The sequence below is a fragment of the Grampus griseus genome (genome assembly GCF_964374135.1).
Source record: "Grampus griseus genome assembly, chromosome: 8".
Classification (NCBI taxonomy): domain Eukaryota; kingdom Metazoa; phylum Chordata; class Mammalia; order Artiodactyla; family Delphinidae; genus Grampus; species Grampus griseus.
The window spans coordinates 78291177-78316386 of record NC_139002.1 but is presented as its reverse complement, the minus strand read 5'-3'; the positions used below and the strand labels follow the sequence as shown (position 1 = coordinate 78316386).

General features: G+C 36.9%; 1 protein-coding gene across 1 annotated transcript in view; it reads right to left on the bottom strand.

The window, feature by feature from the left end:
- The window catches only part of LUZP2 (leucine zipper protein 2), a 444380-nt gene that overhangs the window by 97599 nt on the left and 321571 nt on the right, over positions 1-25210 (bottom strand). The window contains exons 6-7 of the mRNA XM_082660248.1: positions 22628-22690; positions 9532-9594 (exon numbers count right to left, since the gene is read on the bottom strand). Coding sequence (XP_082516374.1) covers positions 9532-9594; positions 22628-22690 — 126 coding nt within the window. The remainder of the gene's footprint in view (positions 1-9531; positions 9595-22627; positions 22691-25210) is intronic.

The window sequence follows — 25210 nt, the reverse complement described above, 5'->3', positions numbered from 1 at the left end:
ATATACTCCATTATCTGGTGAATAATAAGAAAATAAGTGAGGCTAGTTGGCTTTTGTGCTTTAAAACAAGGAAGGAGCAAGCCTGAAAAGTTGGGTTGATTTGGACAAGGTCAGTTAAATTTCTCCTGTTTCTTACCACAGAACATACCTCTATACTATAGTTTTAAAAACGAGTAGGTTAGATAATAATAATAATATAGGGAGTCAGAAAAAAAAAAAAAACTGTTTCAAGCAGTTGCAAATTCTAAACTGAAAACAGCCTATTTTTGTACTGAAAATGCTTGTTTTTTAAGCAAATGCATTGAATATTAGTTACCAACAGATTATTTTTTACATCAACAAGTTATATTTCCAGCTAAGCATATTTGCCCTTTTAATCTTTGAATTAGTACAGTAGAAAATATTTCTGAAAAGTATAATCCATAGATTCCCCCTAAGAAGCAAAGTAGAAATATAACTGAAAAATGTGATATAGTGGAGTCACAGGACTTAGATTAGAATAAAACTCTGCCACTTACTAGTTCTATGATTTCAGATAAGTCTTTTACCTTCTCTAGGCCTTGTTTTTCTTATACACGCTAAGGTGACAGTATCAGCTGCCCTGACTGACTCATAAAATTATTTTGAGGCACAAATGAATGTGTTTTGAAAATTAAAGTTTGTTAAATCATGGAAGAAAATAAAATCAGTACCCCCTTTAACCTCTCCTGTAAGGTGTCTATATTTTTAAGGCCAAAACTCACTTAACTGGAGATAAATTGACACATACCAAATGAGTGGCACTGAAAATGCTTTTGCTCATTAAAAAAAATGGTTTAACACGTGGATGAGATAAATGTAAGTTAATGAAAGACAGATGCACAAAAATTATCTTAATTTATACAAGGGTTTAAAAATTAAGTGACAACTGCTTCACAAAATTCCTTTATAGAAGACTCAAATCATCAGAAAATAATCTGACACTTGTTGGATCCATACTTGGGAATTCATGTGGCAATATTCCTGTTTTCAGAAGCAGATACCAGTTGAACACATCTGGTTTCTAGAGAAAATACCAATGAGAACACATGCCATTTTGATGTCAGAGTTTCAAAATGAGTGTTATCTGGTCTATCACCAAACGCGGCAGAATAATTGTCAGAATTTTGATACAGTGGTATAACTATGCTATAGAAATAGTTATCAAAGGAATAACTATAAATTTCTGTCAAATATACTTGAGCCAAGAAACTCTAAGTCAGTTCAATTTTAAATAAATAACTAAATAAATATTAAAATAAATAAAATAGTGATGGTTTCAATCTGTTAATAAATTAGCTTCGCAAATAAATATTTTGGTGGCCTGGAGTAATTTCAAACTTCACAAGGCCTCAATACCCTTATGGTAAAATGGATTCTACAACTTCTCCTCTCTGTCTCATGGAGATTGTAGTGAGGATCAAATGAAATAATGTACATCACAGCACTGGGTACAGTATAAAATGCTAAATACATATAAGGCTTTATTTTTATTGATAGGCTATAAACTTCATGTAGGCAGTAATTTAAATAATTCATTATTGTATTTGAAACACTGAATAACATATAGTTTTTATGAAGTTGGTTTTATTGAATAACTAATAGAAATAGTTGCAATATCGGTATCCCTCACTGGAAATCTAATATGTCATAGTTCTTTTCATAAAACAGCTAGATGCATCCAAATAGAATGTCTCAGAAGATTGGAACGCAGGGAAAAAGATGGATACTGGGACCAAAAACGTCTATGCATTTGAAGGTCAGGACATCGGCAAAGATTTTGCAAGTACCAGAGGACAAAGCAAGATGGATTATTCAATATGTGCTACAACTAGTAAGCAATAGAAAGATGGTCAGGAGTTTAGAGAGTGAAGAACAGACAAATAACAAAATGAAGAGCCAGTCACCAGGGAGACCACAGGAAGTAAGAGAAAGAAAGATAAAGAAAGAAAAAAAAAAAAGGCAGGGGAGAGGATTAGACCCAGACTGTGAACATGAATGTATATGATAGATGTAAATCCTTTCTCAGTTATACACAATATCTACTCTATTGATGACCTTGGACCATTAACTTTTTGGCCTCACTTTACACACACACACGTCCCCCCCAATACACACATCATGTGTGTATATACATATACGCACACAAATACTCAATGCATCATACGTATATACCTAAGTTGTTTTGAGGAGTAAGCATGTTTAGTGCTCAATATATATCAGTTGTTATCATTACTAGAGATTTTTTAATTCTACAGATTCAAGGTTACATATCTAGAATGAAGCAATAAAAATTTTTTAAAGAAACACATTCTTTGGGCATATTTACCATCAACATATCATGTATCATTTTCTGTATATGTACTATAAACACAATATTAAATGAGGATTGACGTGATACTTATGATGCTCTTTAAAGAGACCAAATGTTAGCAACATGACATGTGGAACAGAACCTTCAGCAAAGGCATAAATATATTGGTCTCCACACAGGAAAAGTCAGTCCAGGAAGCTGTCATGGCCAAAATATACGTTCAAAAGGCTTCCCACCCAGAATGTATCTAATCTTTAGCCTATAGAACATGAAAGTGAGTCCAGAGATAATTTCCATTTAAACTCAGTAATGTCTCCTTCTGAAAATCTGGTATCAAAACTCAAACAGTCTCGCATTCCCTACCTCAATAGGCAAGTTGATAAATTTAATTTTTGGTGACTAGGGAGCATTATGTAAATTGTTTTGAAGTGACCAAAACAACAACAAAAAAGTACGTAAGTGAAATTGAGTGGCTTACAATTTAAAATAAATGTTTAAGCTGCCCAGTAATCATATTTAGGGCAAAATTAAAACAGTAATTTTCATTTTATGATTTCTCAAACAACAAAGTTTGTTACTGCTTTACTGCATGTATTATTTAGTTAATTACTGTGATGAACTGAATTGTGTCTCTCCCCAAACTCATATGTTGAAAGCCTACCCCCTAATGTGACTTTACTAGAAGATGGGGCCTATAAGGAGGTAATTAAGGTTAAATGAGGTCCTAAGGGTGGGACCCTGATATTGTAGGATTAGTGTCCTTATAAGGAGAGACATAAGTGAGCTCACTAGTTCTCCTCCGTGTGAGGACACAGTGGGAAGGTGGCTGCTGCTAACCAGGAAGAGGGCTCTCACTAGAAACCAAACCCTGCCAGACTTGATCTCAGACTTTCCAGCCTCCAGACTGTGAGAAAATAAATTTCTGTTGTTTAAGCCACTGGGTCCATGGTATTTTTTTATGTCAGCCTGAGCAGACTAACATATTTATTTACCTATTCATTTATTCTTGTTTCTTTAATGAGAATACCCAGTTCTCTGGGTATTCCTAAAGTCTTAATTAAACACAACATTTTTTTTTTCTTACTACACTGATGGGTAGTCAACTGTTATAATTTTCTTAAGAAAGTTGACCTCAGCAAGATGAAGGGCTAGGAGATCCCAACACTTTTCTCCTCCTCTCAAAAAACCCAGCAAAAATAGTAAAGGAACTATAAACTGATGAAAATATCTCAGGAAAAGCTCTAGACTACAATGAGGAAGTAGCAAAAACACTGTAGAGCTCAAAAACTGATGATGGTTGCATAGAAAAGCATAGGAAGCATTTTACCTTCAGCACTCCATCTCCCAGTCTAGAGCAGCTTAGTGCCAGGAGGGGTCCCCACAGAAGAACTTCACCGCATAGGTAAAAGGAGAGCAGGAGAACCCCTGCAAGCCTCACCACTGTGGATTCGTATCATTTTCACCAACACTGATCCTGATGATGGAGCATCTCAGAGTCTGCTGCTGAATCTCCTCCCCAGGGCTGGGGCTATTGTTGCATGAGACCTGCCCTCAAAGGCCCCCAGTAGCCATTCTCTGGGATTGGGATGCCCCAGCATGTTGCCTCATATGAGACCAGAGCTTCTATACTGCTCTGAGATCTGCCTCGCTGGGTTCTCAGTTCCCAGCTCTGACTCATCATTTCTGGGGACCGGCTGACTGATGCTCTGAGTCCCACCCCAGGGTCCCAGGTCATAGCTCTGACCTGTTAGTGCCAGGGCTATGCTGCTGCTGGTCTGAGCCCCATCCTCTAGGTCCAACACAGATTTAATGGACCACCACCAGGGATATGTTACTGCTCTTCTGTGACTGCCCCCTGGGGCCAAAGTTGGGACTTTGTTCCATCATCCCAAGACTGTGCTGCTACTGTACCCTGACCCCAAGCCATTGCATACCCTACCACCCCAGGGTCCATGCTGCTGCTGTATCCTCCCTGCCTACCCCCAATCTGAGTCACTGTGGAGAGTCCCAGAGACTCAGACTACAGTTCCCCAGAGATCTGCAGATACTTACACAATGGACACCAATGCCATTGCTGCACAAGTGTACCTGTGCCTCAGGATCCTGGTACTGTTGTAGTTCCACATACATCTGATCCTAGGACTCTGGCTCCACTACTTCTCTGAGTACCAGCACACCAGACCAGCCAATAAGAGGGATCAGCTTGGCTAGAACGTGTTCTCACAAGTGAAAAAGGAGAACAGGAGAATCTCAGCAGTCTTTGCCACTCAGGAAGTCAATAACCTTAGCCGCCACCACCAACCACAGGACCTCGGCCGTCTTGAGCACAGTGGACCCCTATAGTCTGTGCTAACATTGACCTCAGCTGATGGAGCTGCATGGAGACTATTCTGCTGTGCTCTTTCAGGAATAAAAGGTACCCTCACAACCACATTTGGGGAAAGTCTTTCCTTACCAAAGCCAGGCCATTTGTGACAACCTAAGTGAAATAAGCCAGACAGAGAAAGAAAATACTGTATGTTGTCACTTATATGTGGAATCTTCAAAAAAATAAAAGGCTGATTTTATAGGAACAAAGAATTGAATGGTGGCTGCAAAGAGCAGAGAGGAGGGAAATGATGTGATGGATGTCAAAGTGTACAAATTTGCATTTATAAGAAGAATAAGTTCTGAGGATCAAATGTATAGCAGGTGACTGTGGTTAATAACGGGGTATTTATCATTCAAAATTGCTGAGAGTAGATCTAAATCTTTCTCACTACACACACAAATAGTTAACTACGTGAGGTGGGGGATGTGTTCATTATTTTGATCTTGGTAATAGTTCCACAATGTATTTGTACATCAAATCGTCATGCTGTACACTTTAAATATATATGATTATATTTGTCAGTTATTCCTCATTCAAGTTAAAAAATCCAAACTCCAAAAATAATGTCTATTAGGTTTCAATAACATTAAAATTTTTCAATAATTTTAGTGAATTACTTTATAGTTACATACACATTCAATAAAAAACTACACTTTGAGATAAAAATAAGAACACATTTTTCATCAGAGCGTTAATTAGAATCATCATACACACACTTTTTTAACTTTTTATTATATATTGGAGTATATTTGATTAAAAATGGTGTGCTAGTTTCAGGTGTACAGCAAAGTGATACAGTTATACATATACGTGGATCTATTCTTTTTCAAGTTCTTTTCCCATTTAGGTTGTTACATAATATTGAGCAGCATTCCCTGTGCTATACAGTAGGTCCTTGTTGGTTATGCATTTTTAAATACAGCAGTGTGTACATGTCAATCTCAAACTCCCTAACTATCTCTCCCCTGCCACCCTTGCCCCTGGTAATCATACGTTTGTCCTCTAAGTCTATGAGTCTTTTTCTGTTTTGTAAATAAGTTCATTTGTATCACTTTTTTTAGAGTCCACATATAAGCGATAACATACAATATTTGTCTTTCTCTATCTGACTTACTTCACTCAGTATGACAATCTCTAGGTCCATCCATGTTGCTGCAAATGGCATTATTTCATTCTTTTTAATGGCTGAGTAATATTCCATTGTATATATGTGCCACATCTTCTCTATCCACATATATTCATGAGGAAAAAATTCACTTTTGGCACACATATCATAAAATTACACTTTAAAATTTTTATGAAGAAATTATAACTAAAGGATACTTTTATGTTTTAAAAAAGCAGAATATGTATAATATATAATCTATATTAACATACATATGTTAATCACAAAGCAGATTATGCCTAATACAAAAGGAACTAAACAGAAATACAAAATATTTCAAAACATTGAGTGTGCTCCAAGTGATGGGATTTTAAGTTTTTTTTTTTTTTTGGCCCTATACATTTAGACATGTTTTGAAATTGTTCTATACTGAAAAAATAATTCTTCTGAAATTAAAAAAATAAGTATATGTAAAAGTAAAATAGAGGAGCAAAATGGAGGGTAGGTATTTCACAGAATATCAACTCCAAATTGAATCAAGGAAGATAAAAAGTAACTCAAGTCCTGGGCAAATAACAATCCGCAGCGCCTCAATTCTTTCCTTAGTACAGAAAGTTTACTGCGGCTGGCAGCCTTCCCTAATCAAAAGCCAGCTCTCAAACATTAATAAGGACACTGAATTTATCAGTATGTCTTGCAATTGTCAGCACATGCCATTATTTTTAAGATAAATTCACGTGATTTAGCGGCAGGCATTGCTCCTTCAAAGATTATCTTCACTAAAAACCATCAAATCTATTCAAAACTGAATAGATTCTCAGGAAACTACTTTCAGGGAAATAAAATATTTTGCTACTTATCTCAGGATTCAGCAAGTTATTGCCAAAAATATTTGTGGACTCATTTTAATAGGTGCATGGATGGATTCCTGTGGTCACAGACATTAGCTTCTACTCTCTACTGCCCTGACCTATCTATTTATGTATCCATGTACATACGTATGTATGTATGTATGTATTCATTCATTTATTTAACATGTTTATACAATACCTAAAATGTGCACTGTTGATATAAAACTAAGCAAATGAGATGATATAAATGTAAGTTGTCATCAAGATGAGTGGATGAGTACATTATAGCAGAACTTTTTGGTTGCCTCTCCATTAACAATTAAATTTCTTTACTTCTAAAAAGAAGCAACCTTTCACAGTAGAAGCTGAAAACACTAAAGTCTCACTTTTGCATAGGGTCATGCCCAAGTTTGGGGAGACTTCTCAAAAAATGTTCCTCCTTTACAAAAATTATGACACTCAAGGACAAGCGTCTCCCCCCGCACCCTTTTCTTTGACTTTGTACACAGGTATATAGCTCTTTAGACACTATCACTATATAATGAGGAATCAAAGCTTAGAACAAGTCAGTTATGTGAGGATCATGATATGAAAAAGTCTGAAACACAAACAAACAAAAAACTCTGGGTCCTTGTTGACATTGTTTAGCTACTGAATAAGTTAATTTAATTACTAAAATTGCCATGCTTCTAGATCTCATGTTATTGGAGTTAATAAAAATTAAACAGTGTTTTGGGGAGAGAATATGGGAAGACATCCTAATTTGTGCAACTTCATGGTCTATTCATACACAATTCACTTGATTTCATATAAAAGTGCTCTTCTCAAAGTGGCCTAAAATAACAAGGCTTACGAATAATGTCTCATTTTTTCAAATAATACAGATATGCAACAAATTTTAATTTTGGTAATTTCTGAAAGTTAATAAATTACTAATCTATATTTAACAACTGTCATATTACAAAGAAGTAAATCATGGAAAATTATTGGATCTCATTCTTTTCTCCCAACTTTTCTTTCTATAACTCTTCAATTTGAGAAATGAAATTCAAAAAATTTAAAAAGCCTCATATGATCTTCTATCTTTACATAAATCTCCCAGCCTAATACCTAAAAGTTATCAGCTCTAGGGAGCTTGGAATTCTCTTATTATATTCCTGATCTTATTAAGTTAACCAAATCAGAGAACTAGACATTTCTTTGCAAATATGAACACACACACACACACACTAGGTTTTTGGGGTGTTTTTTTTGCCAATTTCAATTATTTGTTATTGATGACTGCAAAAAGCTAAGGCCAAGCTGAATGTAAAAGTTAAGATACCCTGAGCTTAAGAGTCTCAGTATGAAAGATTGAAGGTACACAGGCAAATATCTTGGATTTTATACTTTTATCTTATCTATTTATCACATGCAATGAGCAGTGCTGAGAGTCAGTAAGCATTAATGAGAATAAATTCAAAGTTTTCTTGGTGTGCTGGAGAATATCTTGTTATAGATGAGATTAAAGGAATGGCAGGAAGCATATTTATGAAAGACTAAATGGCAAAATGTGCCCAGATTCATGACTTGCATGGAATAAGGATTTAATAGATATTGGTTTACATAACAGGAACACCTTCCCATGATTCTAAGCCAAAAATAAATGTGTCAAAGAAGAGAAGTCATTTCTTACTGTTTTAATCAGAAAAATTAAAGGATTTTCCAACCATTAGATAACACGAAGAATTTTCTGTACTTTAAACCTGATATTCCTAGATTGGGATGATCATTGTAGTGAACACATTTTTGAAAAATAGATATTATGCACAAAGTAATTTGCACTTATTTATTAAAGAAATTATTATTCCTACTACTAAGAGCCTCATACTCTATCACTCTACTGCATTTGGGAATGCAGATGGCACAATTAAAGGCACCTGCTTCTATCTCCTTTGCTCAACGGAGATAAAAGGAAATATCTCTATTAGTTTCTTCTTGCTACTATAACAAACTACCATGAACTAAGTGGCTTAAACAACAATACAATTTATTCTCTTTTTGTTCTGAAAGTCAGAAGTTTGAAATGAATTTTATGGAGCAAAATCAAGGTGTTGAAAGGGCTGTTTTTTCTGGAGGCTATAGGGGAAAAATCCTTTACATTGTCTTTCCGCCCCCAGCTTCCGTGGTTACATAATCTTCTTTTTACTTAGGCAGTTCTGTCTTACTCCTATTAAAAACTTGTGCGATTATACTAGATAACTTGGGATAATCTCCCCATCTTAAGATCCTTAACTGAATCACCTCTGCAAATTCTCCTTTGCCATAAAATATAACATTCACGGGTTCCAGGGATTAGCAAGTGGATATATTTGGGAGGCCATTAGTCAGTCAACCATAACCATAGTCTGTGATAGATGTCTACCTATACATAGGCATTGATAGTCTTATAAAGTATCAATAACTAAAATCAATCAACCATGATTAAACATGAAGACTATAATAAGAAGATTTATATAGGCATCTCTGGAAGTCAAGAATGTAAGTCACCAGTGGACCTCATCTGTGGAAACTTGTTCAGTATATGCTCTCCTTAATGTAAATATTCTGAAAGACATCCCTCAATGTTGAATTAAAGTAATTGAAGCTTTTACAAAGGGACTTTAAACACTTTGGAATGAAGCCTGCCTTTGATTAAGAATGTACCTAGGAAACCATAACTGTATTTATCTCCACTAATTAAGTAGGCAATAAAATGAACAAACCTTCAATTCAGTCAAATACAACTGTAATTCTTGCGAAAATCTGGAAATTAAATTTAAGCTAAATGATATTTTAGATAGTTTAGGTATTGAGCTAGCCAGTTGGAGGGGGTAGGGAGGAAGATGCTTACCTTAAATAATAAATCCTTCTTCCCATAACGAAGCTCCTTCAGCTGGGCTTGGATTTTTTTTGACTGTAAAAAGAAAAAAAAAGGATTAGTGACTTAATTTCATTTATATTTTCAAACTTGGAGATTAAAATTCTTTTAAACTGCATAAGAATGAATTTTGCAGCCAAAGTAAAAAGAGCTCAACTAGTTTGGAAATGGTTTAGTCAGTTTGGGAAACTGTTTGGCAGTTTCTTATAAATATAAATTATACAGAAATTCTTTCTAGGTATTTACCTAAGAGAAATTATAATATATACATAAATGTTTACAGTATATTTATTCATAATAGTCAAAAGCTGGAAATATCCCACATGTCCATTAACTGATGAATAGTAAACAAATTATGGTACATCCATGAAATGAAATACCAAAATACGGTTAGGCATTTCTCAAAATAAATTAAGTCTGAAACGTAACAATATAGATGTATTTCAAATGTATTAGAGTATGTGAAAGAATCCAGTCACAAAAAGCTATATTTTGTATAATACCATATATATGATATTCTAGAAAAGACAAAAGACTAGGGACATAAATCAGGTTGGTAGTTGACGTGGACTGGGGGTTGGTGGTAGAGATTATAAAATATCAAGTGGGAACTTTGTAGGTGATGAAAATATCCTCTATCCTGAATACTGATCAAACCCATTAAAGTATATATGATGAATTCTATGTAAATTACATCTCAATAAAATTCTATGTAAATTATATCTCAATAAAATTTAATTTTAAAAGTTGCTGGCCATAACAGTTACATGTAAAAAATGAAACTGAACATTCTCTAGCACCATATACAAAAGTAAACTCAAGATGGATTAAAGACATAAATGTAAGATTGGATACTATAAAACTCCTAGAGCAAAACATAGGCAGGACATAAATCATTGTAATAATTTTTTGGATCCGTCTCCTAAAGTAAAGGTAACAAAAGCAGAAATAAACAAATGAGACCTAATTAAACTTAAAAGCTTTTGCACAGCAAAGGAAACCAACCACAAAACGATAAGACAACCTATTGAATGGAAGAAGATATTTGCGAACGATATGACTGATAAGGGGTTAATATCCAACATATACAAATAGCTCATACAACTCAACATCAAACAACAAAAACAACAACCTTGTTAAAAAATGGGCAGAAGACTAATGAGAACCTACTGTATAGCACAGGGAACTCTACTCAATGCTGTGTGGTGACCTAATGGGAAGGAAATCTAAAAAAGCAGGGGTATGTGTATAACTGATTCACTTTGCTGTAGAGCAGAAAATAACACAACATTGTAAAGCAACTATACTCCAATAAAAAGTTTTTAAATAAAGGGCAGAAGAATTGAATAGACTCTTTTCCAAAGAGGAAATGCAGATGGCCAACAGGCACGTGAAAAGATGCTCAACACTGCTAATCATCAAGGACATGCAAATCAAAACCAGAAAGAGATATCACCTCACACCTGTCTGAATGGCCATCATCAAAAAGTCTACAAATAACAAATGTTGGCAAGGATGTGGAGAAAAGAGAACCCTAGTACACTGTTGCTGGTATTTTAAGTTGGTGCAGCTACTATGGAAAACAATGTGGCGCTTACTCAAACAACTAAAAATAGAACTACCATATGACCCAGCAATCCCACTGTTGGGTATATATTTGAAGAAAATAAAAACACTAATTCAAAAAGATATATGCACTCCAATGTTCATAGCAGCATTACTTCAATAGCCAAGATATGGAAGCAACTTAAGTGTCCATCAACAGATGAATGGATAAAAAGAATGTGGTATAAATATATATAATGAAACATTATTCGGCCATAAAAAAGAATTAAATTTTGCCATTGGCAATATGGTGGATGGACCTAGAGGGTATTATGCTTAGTGAAATAAGTCAGACAGAGAAAGACAAATACTCTATGTTATCACATATGTGGAATCTAAAAAACAAAACAAATCTAAATAAAAAACAGAAACAGACTCATAGATATAGAGAACAAACTAGCAGTTACCAATGGGGAGGAGGAGGTAGGGAAGGGCAAGACAGGTGTATGGGATTAAGAGTTACCAAATACCATGCATAAAATAAATAAGCAAAAAGGATACATTGTACAGAACAGGCAAATATAGCCATATTTTGTAATAATTTTAAATGAAGTATAATCTATAAAAATATTGAATCCCTATGTTGCACACCTGAAACTAATATAATATTGGAAATCAACTATACCTCAATAAAAAACAAAAGAGGAGACTAGGATAAATCAAGTACACCTTCAGTTTAGATGTAGGATTTAATACAGTATTAATTTCTTGGCTATTTTTTGAACTTAGCTTTAAAAACATGTATCCTGTAATAAAATGGTTGCCAGACTTTAATGTGCACAAGAATCACCTGGAGGGCTTCTTTTTTGGCTCAGCGGCCATGGCTCACCGGCCTAGCCGCTCTGCAGCATGTGGGATCTTCCCAGACCAGGGCACGAACCCGTGTCCCCTGCACTGGCAGGTGGACTCTCAACCACTGCACCACCAGGAAAGCCCTTGGAAGGCTTCCTAAAACACAGAATAAGTCAGTGAAACTATTCTATACGATACTGTAAGGGTGGTTATATGTTATACGTTTGTCAAACTCTATAGAATGTAAACAACTAAGAATGAAACCTAAACTCAACTAGGGACTCTGGGTGATGATGATGTGTCAATGCAGTTTCATCGATTATAGCAGATTTACTGCTCTGGTGTAGGATGCTGCTAATGGGGGGCTGTGTGGAGACAGGGAGTACCTGGGAGCTCTCCGAACTTTCAGCTCAATTTTGCTGTGAACCTAAAGCTTCTCTAAAAACAGAAAATCTATTTAAAAAACAAAAAATAGAGGAGGAGCTTCAAGATGGCGGAAGAGTAAGACACGGAGATCACCTTCTTCCCCACAAATACATCAGAAATACATCTACATATGGAACTGATCCTATAAAACACCTACTGGCAGAAGACCTCAGACCTCCCAAAAGGCAAGAAACTCCCCACGTACCTGAGGAGGGCAAAAGAAAAATGAAAAAACACAGACAAAAGAATAGGGACAGGACCTGCACCAGTGGGAGGGAGCTGTGAAGGAGGAAAGGTTTCCACACACTAGGAAGCCCCTTCGCGGGCGGAGACTGCGGGTGGCGGGTGGCGGGGGGAAGCTTCGGAGCCACGGAGGAGAGCACAGCAACAGGGGTGCGGAGGGCAAAGCAGACAGATTCCCGCACAGAGGATCAGTGCTGACCAGCACTCACCAGCCCGAGAGGCTTGTCTGCACACCCACAGGGACGTGCGGGGGCTGGGAGCTGAGGCTCGGGCTTCAGTCGGATCCCAGGGAGAGGACTGGGGTTGGCGGCGTGAACACAGCCTGAAGGGGTTAGTGCGCCACGGCTAGCCGGGAGTGTGCCCGAGAAAAGGTCTGGACCTGACGAAGAGGCAAGAGACTTTTTCTTCCCTCTTTGTTTCCTGATGCGCGAGGAGAGGGGATTAAGACCGCTGCTTAAAGGAGCTCCAGAGACGGGCGTGAGCTGCAGCTAACAGCGCGGACCCCAGAGATGGGCATGAGACGCTAAGGCTGCTGCTGCCGCCACCAAGAAGCCTGTGTGCGAGCACAGGTCACTATCCACACCTCCCCTCCCGGGAGCCTGTGCAGCTCGCCACTGCCAGGGTCACGTGATCCAGGGACAATGTCCCGGGAGAACGCACGGTGCGCCTCAGGCTGGTGCAACGTCACGCCGGCCTCTGCCGCCACAGGCTCGCCCCGCATCCGCACCCCTCCCTCCCCCCGGCCTGAGTGAGCCAGAGACCCCGAATCAGCTGCTCCTTTTTAACCCCGTCCTGTCTGAGCAAAGAACACACGCCCTCAGGTGACCTACATGCAGAGGCGGGTCCAAATCCAAAGCTGAACCCAGGGAGCTGTGTGAACAAAGAAGAGAAAGGGAAATTTCTCCCAGCAGCCTCAGGAGCAGCAGATTAAATCTCCCCAATCAACTTGAGGTAACCTGCATTTGTGGAATACCTGAATAGACAACAAATTATCCCAAATTGAGGAGGTGGACTTTGGGAGCAACTATATATATATATTTTTTTTTTGTTGTTTGTTTGTTTGTTTTTCCCTTTTTCTCTTTTTGGGAGTGTGTATGTGTAGGTTTCTGTTTCTGATTTTGTCTGTATAATTTCACTTTTACCATTTTTCCTAGGGTTCTGTCTGTCTGGTTTTATTTTCGTAGTTTTTTTTTTTCTTTTTTTTTTTTTTTTTTTGCGGTACACAGGCTTTTGCGGAACACAGGCTCCGGACGGGCAGGCTCAGCCGCCATGGCTCAAGGGCCTAGCCACTCCACAGCATGTGGGATCATCCCGGACTGGGACAAAAACCTGTGTCCCCTGCATCAGCAGGTGGACTCTCAACCACTGTGCCACCAGGGAAGCCCCTTTCTTTTTTAGTATAGATTTTAGTACTTGTTATCATCGGTGGATTTATTTTTTGGTTTGGTTGCTCTCTTCTTTCTTTCATTCTTTTTTTTTTCATTAGTTAAAAAACATTTTTTTAATAATTAGTTTTTATTTTACCTTCTTCTTTCTTTCTTTCTTTTTTTTCTCCCTTTTATTCTGAGCTATGTGGATGACAGGCTCTTGGTGCTCCAGCCAGGCATAAGGGCTGTGCCTCGGAGGTGGGAGAGCTAAGTTCAGGACACTGGTCCACAAGGGACCTCCCAGCTCCATGTAATATCAAACAGCGAAAATTTCCCCGAGATCTCCGTCTCGATGCCAAGACCCAGCTCCAATCAATGACAAGCAAGCTACGGTGCTGGACACCCTATGCCAAACAACTAGCAAGACAGGAGTACAACCCCATCCACTAGCAGAGAGGCTGCCTAAAATCATAATAAGGCCACAGACACCCCAAAACACACCACCAAACGTGGACCTGCCCACCAGAAAGACAACATCTAGCCTCAGCCACCAGGACACAGGCACTAGTCTCCTCCACCAGAAAGCCTACACAACCCACTGAACCAACCTTAGCCACTGAGGACAGACACCAAAAACAACAGGAACTACGAACATGCACCCTGCGAAAAGGAGACCCCCAAAACAGTAAGTTAAGCAAAATGAGAAGACAGAGAAATACACAGCAGATGAAGGAGCAAGGCAAAAACCCATGAAACCCAACAAATGAAGAGGAAATAGGCAGTCTACCCGAAAAAGAATTCAGAATAATGATAGTAAAGATGATCCAAAATCTTGGAAATAGAATTGAGAAAATACAAGAAACGTTTAACAAGGATCTAGACGAACTAAAGACCAAACAAACAATGATGAACAACACATTAAATGAAATTTAAAATTCTCTAGAAGGGATTAAAAGAAGAATAACTGAGGCATAAGAAAGGATGAGTGACCTTGAAGATAAAATAGTGGAAAAAAACTATCACAGAGCAGAATAAAGAATAAAAGAATGAAAAGAATTGAGGACAGTCTCAGAGACACCTGGGAAAACATTATACACATGAACATTCAAATTATAGGGGTCCCAGAAGAAGAAGAGAAAGAGAAAGGGACTGAGAAAATATTGAAAAGATTATAGTGGAAAACTTCCGTAATATGGGAAAGGAAATAGCTAATCAATCCAGGAAGCACAGGGAGTCCCATTAAGGATAAATACAAGGAGAAACACACCAAGACACATATTAATCAAACTATCAAAAATTAAATACAGAGAAAAAGTATTAAAAACAGCAAGGAAAAAACAACAAACACACAAAGGAATCCCCATAAGGTTAACAGCTGATTTTTCAGCAGAAACTCTGGAAGGCAGAAGGGAGTGACAGGACATATTTAAAGGGATGAAGGAGAAAAATCTACAACCAAGATTACTCTAACCACCAAAGATCTCATTCAGACTTGATGGAGAAATTAAAAACTTACAGACAAGCAAAAGCTAAGAGAATTCAGCACCACCAAACCACCTTTACAACAAATGCTAAAGGAATTTCTCTAGGCAGGAAACACAAGACAAGGAAAAGACCTACAATAACAAACCCAGAAAAATTAAGAAAATGATAATAGGAACATACATATTGATAACTACATTAAATGTAAATGGATTAAATGCTCCAAACAAAAGACACAGACTGGCTGAATGGATACAAAAACAAGACCCATATATATGCTGTCTACAAGAGACCCACTTCAGACCTAAGGACACATACAGACTGAAAGTAAGGGGATGGAAAAAGATATTCCATGTAAATGGAAATCAAAAGAAAGCTGGAGTAGCAATTCTCATATCAGACAAATTAGACTTTAAAATAAAGACTACTACAAGAGACAAAGGAGGACACTACATAATGAGCAAGAGGTCAATCCAAGAAGAAGATATAACAATTGTAAATATTTATGCACCCAACATAGGAGCACCTCAATACATAAGGCAAATACTAACAGCCATAAAAGCATAAATCGACAGTAACACATTCACAGTAGGGGACTTTAACACCCCACTTTCACCAATGGACAGATCATCCAAAATGAAAATAAATAAGGAAACACAAGCTTTAAATGATACATTAAACAAGATGGACTTAATTGATATTCGTAGGACATTCCATCCAAAAACAACAGAATACACATTTTTCTCAAGTGCTCATGCAACATTTTCCAGGATAGATCATATCTTGGGTCACAAATCAAGCCTTGGTAAATTTAAGAAAATTGAAATTGTATCAAGTATCTTTTCTGACCACAATGCTATGAGACTAGATGTCAATTACAGGAAAACATCTGTAAAAAATATAAACACGTGGAGGCTGAACCATACATTACTAAATAACGAAGAGATCAGTGAAGAAATCAAAGATGCAATCAAAAAATACCTAGAAACCAATGACAATGAAAACACGACAACCCAAAACCTATGGGATGCAGCAAAAGCAGTTCTAAGAGGGAAGTTTATAGCAATACAATCCTACCTTAAGAAACAAGAAACATCTCAAATAAACACCCTAACCTTACACCTAAAGGAATTAGAGAAAGAGGAACAAGAAAACCCCAAAGTTTGCAGAAGGAAAGAAATCATAAAGATCAGATCAGAAATAAATGAAAAAGAAATGAAGGAAACAATAGCAAAGATGAATAAAACTAAAAGCTGGTTCTTTGAGAAGAGAAACAAAATTGATAAACCATTAGCCAGACTCATCAAGAAAAAAAGGGAGAAAATTCAAATCAATGGAATTAGAAATGAAAAAGGAGAAGGAACAACTGACTCTGCAGAAATACAAAGGATCATAAGAGATTACTACAAGCAACTATATACCAATAAAAAGGACAACCTGGAAGAATTGAACAAATTCTTTCAAATGCACAACCTTCCAAGACTGAACAAGGAAGTAATAGGAAATATGAACAGACAAATCACAGGAACTGAAATTGAAACTGTGATTAAAAATGTTCCAACAAACAAAAGCCCAGGACCAGATGGCTTCACAGGCGAATTCTATCAAATATTTAGAGAAGAGCTAACACCTATCCTTCTCAAACTCTTCCAAAATATAGCAGAGGGTGGAACACTCCCAAACTCATTCTAGGAGGCCACCATCACCCTGATACCAAAACCAGACAAAGATGCCACAAAGAAAGAAAACTACAGGCCAATATCACTGATCAACATAGATGCAAAAATCCTCAACAAAATCCTAACAAACAGAATCCAACAGCAGATTAAAAGGATCATACACCATGGTCAAGTGGGTTTTATTCCAGGAATGCAAGGATTCTTCAATATATGCAAATCAATCAATGTGACACACCATATTAAAAAACTGAAGTAGAAAAACCATATGATCATCTCAATAGATGCAGAGAAAGCTTTAACAGAATTCAACACCCATTTATGATAAAAACCCTCCAGAAAGTAGGCATAGAGGGAACTTTCCTCAACATAATAAAGGCAATAAATGACAAACCCACAGCCAACATCATACTCAATGGTGAAAAACTGAAACCATTTCCAGTAAGATCAGGAACAAGACAAGGTTGCCCACTCTCACCACTATTATTCAACATACTTTTGGAATTTTATACCACAGCAGTCAGAGAAGAAAAAGAAATAAAAGGAATCCAAAGCAGAAAAGAAGAAGTAATGCTGTCACTGTTTGCAGATGACATGATACTATACATAGAGAATCCTAAAGATGCTACCGGAAAACTACTAGAGCTAATCAATGAATTTGGTAAAGTAGCAGGATACAAAATTAATGCACAGAAATCTCTGGCATTCCTATACACTAATGATGAAAAATCTGAAAGTGAAATTAAGAGAACACTCCCATTTACCATTGCAACAAAAAGAATAAAATATCTAGGAATAAACCTACCTAAGGAGACAAAAGACCTGTATGCAGAAAATTATAAGACACTGATGAAATAAATTAAAGATGATGCAAATAGATGGAGAGACGTACCAATGTCTTGGATTGGAAGAATCAACATTGTGAAAATGACTCTACTACCCAAGGCAATCTACTGATTCAAGCAATCCCTATCAAACTACCACTGGCATTTTTCACAGAACTAGAACAAAAAATTTTTAAATTTGTATGGAAACACAAAAGGCCCGTAATAGCCAAAAGAATCTTGAGAACAAAAAACGGAGCTGGAGGAAGCAGGCTCCCTGACTTCAGAGTTTACTACAAAGCTACAGTAATCAAGACAGTATGGTACTGGCATAAAACAGAAAGAAAGATCAATAGAACAGGCGAGAAAGCCCAGAGATAAATGCAGGCCCATATGGTCATCTTATCTTTGATAAAGGAGGCATGAATATGCAGTGGAGAAAAGACCTCCTCTTCAATAAATGGTGCTGGGAAAACTGGACAGCTAAATGTGAAGGAATGAAATTAGAACACTCCCTAACACCATACACAAAAATAAACTGAAAATGGATTAGAGAGCTAAATGTAAGGCCAGACACTATCAAACTCTTAGAGGAAAACATAGGCAGAACACTCTATGACATAAATCACAGCAAGATCCATTTTGACCCACCTCCTATAGAAATGGAAATAAAAACAAAAAGAAACAAATGGGACCTAATGAAACTTCAAAGCTTTTGCACAGCAAAGGAAACCATAAACAAGACGAAAAGACAACCCTCAGAATGGGAGAAAATATTTGCAAATGAAGCAACTGACAAAGGTTTAATCTCCAAAATTTACAAGCGGCACAGGCGGCTCAATATCAAAATAGGAAACAACCCAAGCCAAAAACGGGCAGAAGACCTAAATACACATTTCTCCAAAGAAGATATACAGACTGCCAACAAACACATGAAAGAATGCTCAAGATCATTAATCATTAGAGAAATGCAAATCAAAGCTACAATGCAATATCATCTCACACCAGTCAGAATGGCCATGATCAAAAAATCTAGAGACTATAAATGCTGGAGAGTGTGTGGAGAAAAGGGAACCCTCTTGCACTGTTGGTGGGAATGTAGATTGATAAAGCCACTATGGAGAACAGTATGGAGGTTCCTTAAAAAACTACAAATAGAAGTACCATATGACCCAGCAATCCCACTACTGGGCATATACCCTGAGAAAACCAAAATTCAAAGAGTCATGTACCAAAATGTTCATTGTAGCTCTGTTTACAATAGCCAGGACATGGAAGCAATCTATGTGTCCATTGGCAGATGAATGGATAAAGAAGAGGTGGCACATATATATGATGGAATATTACTCAGCCATAAAAGGAAACGAAATTGAGTTATTTGTAGTGAGGTGGATGGACCTAGAGTATGTCATACAGAGTGAAGTAAGTCAGAAAGAGAAAAACAAAAACCGTGTGCTAACACATATATATATAGAATCTAAAAAAAAAAAAAAAAAAAGGTCATGAAGAACCTAGGGACAGGACAGCAATAAAGACGCAGACATAGAGAATGGACTTGAGGACACGGGGAGGGGGAAGGGTAAGCTGGGACTGAGTGAGAGAGTGGCATGGACATATATACACTACCAAATGTAAAATAGATAGCTAGTGGGAAGCAGCTGCATAGCACAGGGAGACCAGCTCGGTGCTTTGTGACCACCTAGAGGGGTGGAATAGGGAGGGTAGGAGGGAGGGAGATGCAAGAGGGAAGGAGTATGGGGACATATGTATGTGTATAACTGATTCACTTTGTTATAAAGCAAAAACTAACACACCATTGTAAAGCAGTTATACTCCAATAAAGATGTTAAATAAATAAATAAATGAAGTAGCTGGCCATAGTACCTAATAAACTACAGGATCCTCATGGGATTATTATATCCTAGTAAACAGTACTGGTACAAAACTCCTCTTTGATACGTAAAGCCCTCTCATATGTTTAAAATATTGTACTTTTCCAAGACTACATGGAATGTTTATGAGTCTTCCAGTGAATAAACTGCAACTGTGATTCAGTTTCTTATTACATTCAAAATGTTTCCAACTATGCAAGGTAGTGGATTTTGCAAAGTGGGGGACTGTGTTATGATGGTGTTATAATTACTAAATCATCATCTAATGCTGGAACCATCATCAATTAGAGTATACTCTTGTAAGTGTTGTAAATGATACACCCCTGAGAGGTTCAAACATTAGAAACACAGTTTTTCACAGATATTCCTGTCAGGAGCCAACTACATTGGCCTATTAAATCAAGAAGTTGAAATAAATAAATAAGGAAATAGAGCAAATGAATAAATTATAATGAACATATTTCAATTTATTTTAACGTTATACATTACTGATCTATGAAAAGTCTAGGAATTCATAAATAAGAATGCAGAAATAATATATCCTCTGAGGAACTGAGATGAGAAATATGAATCTTTTTGAATTAAGGGGCTAAAAAATATAGGTAGCTCCAGGTTGTTGTTGCTGTTTGTTTTTTCATTCTTCTGTTTGTTTATAAACACCACAGACACCTTCTCCTAGGAGACACCTCTTTTTCCTGTACATGGGTGCTGTGGGGATCTGGGAACATGTCAACCATCTCAGAATACAGCTTCAATCCAGGTGGTTTCAAAACTCATAGCCACTTGCTTACGCTCTTACAAGTAACATTCAGAAACTGCATGCTACATACGCAGTATTTCTAGAAACCTAGCAAATAGCAACAATATAAAGAGTTTATTTATATCCAAATAGGAAAATACAATGGAAAAACAACACTGCACAGGCTCATATCTATATGCCATTCAGTTTGATTATTCATTTATGGGGCATCAACATTTAGTTTCCATGTATTAAAAAGTTCTATTCATTTCATGTATAATATTATTGTAAAGACATTATAAATGGATTATTATATTGCATGTTGACTCTAACTCCAGCACTCATAATAATTTTTTTTTTTTTTTTTTTTTTTTTTTTTTTTTTTTGCGGTACGCGGGCCTCTCACCGCCGTGGCCTCTCCCGTTGCGGAACACAGGCTCCGGACGCGCAGGCTCAGCGGCCATGGCTCACGGGCCCAGCCGCTCCGCCGGCATGTGGGATCTTCCCGGACCGGGACACGAACCCATGTCCCCTACATCAGCAGGTGGACTCCCAACCACTGCGCCACCAGGGAAGCCCAATAATGACTTTTATATGTCCACCAAGCAAGTATCGTCACCTTCTTTAACAGAAACAAACAAATTCTGGATGAGCACATGGCCACCAACCTAAATGGCCTTTTCCTGCCTCCCTACAACTTAGCTAGGCATGTGACCTAGTTCTGGCAAATAGAATACAATGACACAGCTGCCATTACTTCCTAGATAAACTCCTAAAGAGCAATGCCTGTGAGTCACTGGGTAATCTTCCCTGTTCCTCCTGCTGGAAGGTGGTAATAACAGGAAAAGGCTGTTTTGTTTTGTTTTTTTTGCGGTACGCGGGCCTCTCACTGTTGTGGCCTCTCCCGTTGCGGAGCACAGGCTCCGGACGCGCAGGCTCAGCGGCCATGGCTCACGGGCCTAGCCGCTCCGCGGCATGTGGGATCTTCCTGGACCGGGGCACAAACCCGTGTCCCCTGCATCGGCAGGTGGACTCTCAACCACTGCGCCACCAGGGAAGCCCAGGAAAAGGCTTTTTGAAAGAGAGGCGGCTCCATATTTAGGAGATGGTAGAAGTAGTTCACCAGCACTGTACCTTGCTTCTAGTCTGCTATGGGAAAAGGGGTAAACTTGTGTAAGACACTGTTCTTGTTCTAACTAAACCTCTTTCCTTTCCCCTTCCTTCACAGGCATCAGGTCTGCATTGAAGTCTGAAGGCTAACACGCCTGTTCCTTATCATTCACAGGCTTTTCTACTAAAAAAAATTTGCACGACTAATCTTTTCTTTGTGTATGCTTCTTTGAGGCTCCAGCTGATACATTGAATGCTGTCTCCTTTCCTTGAGGTATAAAGAATCACTTACTATGGCACTATTTCTACTATGTCTTTACTATTACTAAGAATTGTTGACTATGAGCTATATTTCTACAACATTAAATAAAGTACAGATTGATTTGGAAGATCAAGAGGACAAAAAATTGATTTTAATTAAACCTGGACTAAACAGAATGATTTTTTTTCCCCCTGAGAAATGTATGAGATGATATTCTTGTCCAGCAAATAGAACCAATGACTCTATTTGTTTCTTAAGTTTTATGGTCAGTCCTAGATCCTCATTTTGACACTTGATTGTCACTGCAAAACTGTGTAGACATCACATAGAAGGTACCAAAAGTGAAAATTTCATGGCCTTCCAGGTGTTTGCTAGTGAGGAAATCCTGATAATCCAGTTAAGGAAGGAATCCAGAATATCATTTAGGAAAGTGACATTTAACTGGCTTAAAATTTTTCTTTTTCGTTTTGGAGATGAACTGTCAAAACATCCAAAAATACCTAGAAGTTTAAAATGTGTTTTTATTTTCTTATTCCAATGTTTGCATTTATGTTTTAGGGGAAAACCGTCACCAGATGTCTGGGTTTAACAAAAAAAATTGGCACTAATATTGTTTCTATTCAGCTGAAACCATAAGAAGTGAAAACTTACCTCTTCTGCATGTATTCCACATAGCTTGTTTCCTGACAAGAGTTTGTGTTTCAAGCTTTTATTCTGAAGAAAGAAACATAGTTTTATTGCTAAGAAGTTATAAAATATTAAAAATTTCCTTAAATATGTCAGCAGTATTTCTCTATGTCTTGTTCACAGATAAGTCCTTCATGATATGAGATGTAGTGGATTTGCAATAAATTGAGTTGAATCTGTAATGTAAAAGAATGTTTCCTTTATTTAATAAAAAATCTGATGTATTAGCATTAACACATTTATTAGAAAATATGGAACTTTCTTTGGTCTTACATTTAACTCTGTTTTATTATATTCATGTATGTTGTCTTATAAAATAATTTTAGTTTCAAATGTGTAGTTGGTACTAGTTTCTTAAAGCACCCCTCTAAACAGCAAACATTTATTTCTACCATCATCTGGATGCTGGTCACCTTGGAATCTAGTCTAATATAGTCACAGACACTCTAGGGTCTGAATTTCCTTTAAATGTTATGGGTTTAGAGTCCACTTATATTCCTGACACCTGTGCATTGCACTCAAAGTGCTTCTTGATGCTCAGAAACTATTTCTTCTTCCAGGCCTCAAAAGTGTACTCTATTTGCTGGACTTTCATAGAAAGAATGTTACTTGTTACTTTAGAAATGGAAGCAAAGTGTTAGCCATCTGAATCTAAACTCTTACAGTGAGTCAATTATATATCCCTCATTACACTCAGGCTTTTCTTTGTCCCATAACTGAGTACCTACTCTTCTTTTAGACAGGCAGGCTAAAGGAGAGCAGAAAACTTTGTAAAACCCACAGGATTTAGACTTTGTACTGTCTCTACAGGAGCAAACAATGTAATGGAAAGTACATCTCATATATAATGGCTCTAAAGAGAGTCAATTTGATGAGCATCATAAGCAAATTGAATTAAATTTATGCAGCGTGAATGAATAACTGAATACATCAAATTTAAGACTTCTTCTTCATCAGTACCTTTTTTTTTTTTTTTTTTTTTTTTTAGGTTCCGTATACATGCGTTAGCATACGGTATTTGTTGATCTCTTTCTGACTTACTGCACTGTTACTGATGAACCTAGTGGCAGGACAGGAGTAAAGACATAGACATAGATAATGGACTTGAGGACACAGAGGGGAGGGAGAAGCTGGGGCGAAGTGAGAGTAGCATCGACATATATACACTACCAAATGTAAAATAGCTAATGGGAAGCAGCAGCATAGCACAGGGAGATCAGCTCAGTGCTTTGCAACGACTTAGAGGGGTGGGATAGGGAGGGTGGGAGGGAGGCTCAAGAGGGAGGGGTTATGGGATGTATGTATGCATATGGCTGATTCACTTTGTTGTGTGGCAGAGGCTAGTGTAGTATTGTGAAGCAGTTATACTTCAATAAAGATACATTAAAAATAAATAAATAAAATGTACAAAAAAAAAAAAAGACTTCTTCACACACAATTCTCACCTGATTATGCACACCATTTCCTATTTTATTTTCCTGTCATGCAGATAGTGGGTACAGCTGCCTCAGTTTGAAAGAATCCTTTGTCTAACTTTTCCTCCTTAGCTAAGAGTTGAAATTGTAAAAAACTTACTTAGAATTTTAATACCTTGAAATGTTTTACACAAATGAGGAGTTATCTTGATTCACTTAGTAATGTTTTTTTTGCAAATATTTGTACTCATTATACAACAAAACACAAGATTAAGGTTTTTAAAGAGTATTTAATGTACAGTATTCCTGTATTTAAAAGCTCATAAACTATAATAACGAGATACATATTGATGTTCTAACTCTGCAGTGTTGCTCAGTCTGTAGGTTAAAAAAAATACCCTAAGTTTCCTTCTGTACATTTCTATTTATGATATTTTTGACATGTGTAATCTTAATATTTTTTTATTAAAATTGTCTATTTTTCTTTTTTGATTTCTCTTATTGTTTTTGTACATAAGGGATATATCTTTACTATCTCTAGAGATCTGTTATTCACTTTGATTTTCATCATTTTTATGGCTATAGTTTTTTAGTGGAAAGATGGGTGAAATTCAAATAAGGTCTATAGTTTGTTTACTAATATTGTATTAATGTTAATTTTCTGGCTTAATAATTGTAGTATAATTGTATGATGTTACATTAGAGGTTTGGGGTAAAGGTACATGAGAACATTCTGTATTAATTTGCTACTCCAATGTTTGTAATGTCTTTTTGGATCTGACAGTTAAAGCACAAGCAAAAAAATAGCAAGTGGGACTGCATCAAACTAAATAACTTATGCATAGCAAAAGAAACCATCAACAAGTAAAAAGAAAACCTACGAAATGGTGGAAAAAAAAAGTTGCAAACCATATATTTGATAATAAGGGGTTAATATCTAAAACATGTAAAGAACTCATATAACTCAATAGCAAAAAAAAAATAATAATAATAACCTAATTAAAAAATGGACAAAGGACCTGAATAGACATTTCTCCAAAGAAGATATAGAAAAGGTCAACAGGTACATGAAAAAATCCTCAACATCACTAGTCATTAGGGAAAAGCAGATTGAAATGATAAAATATCACTT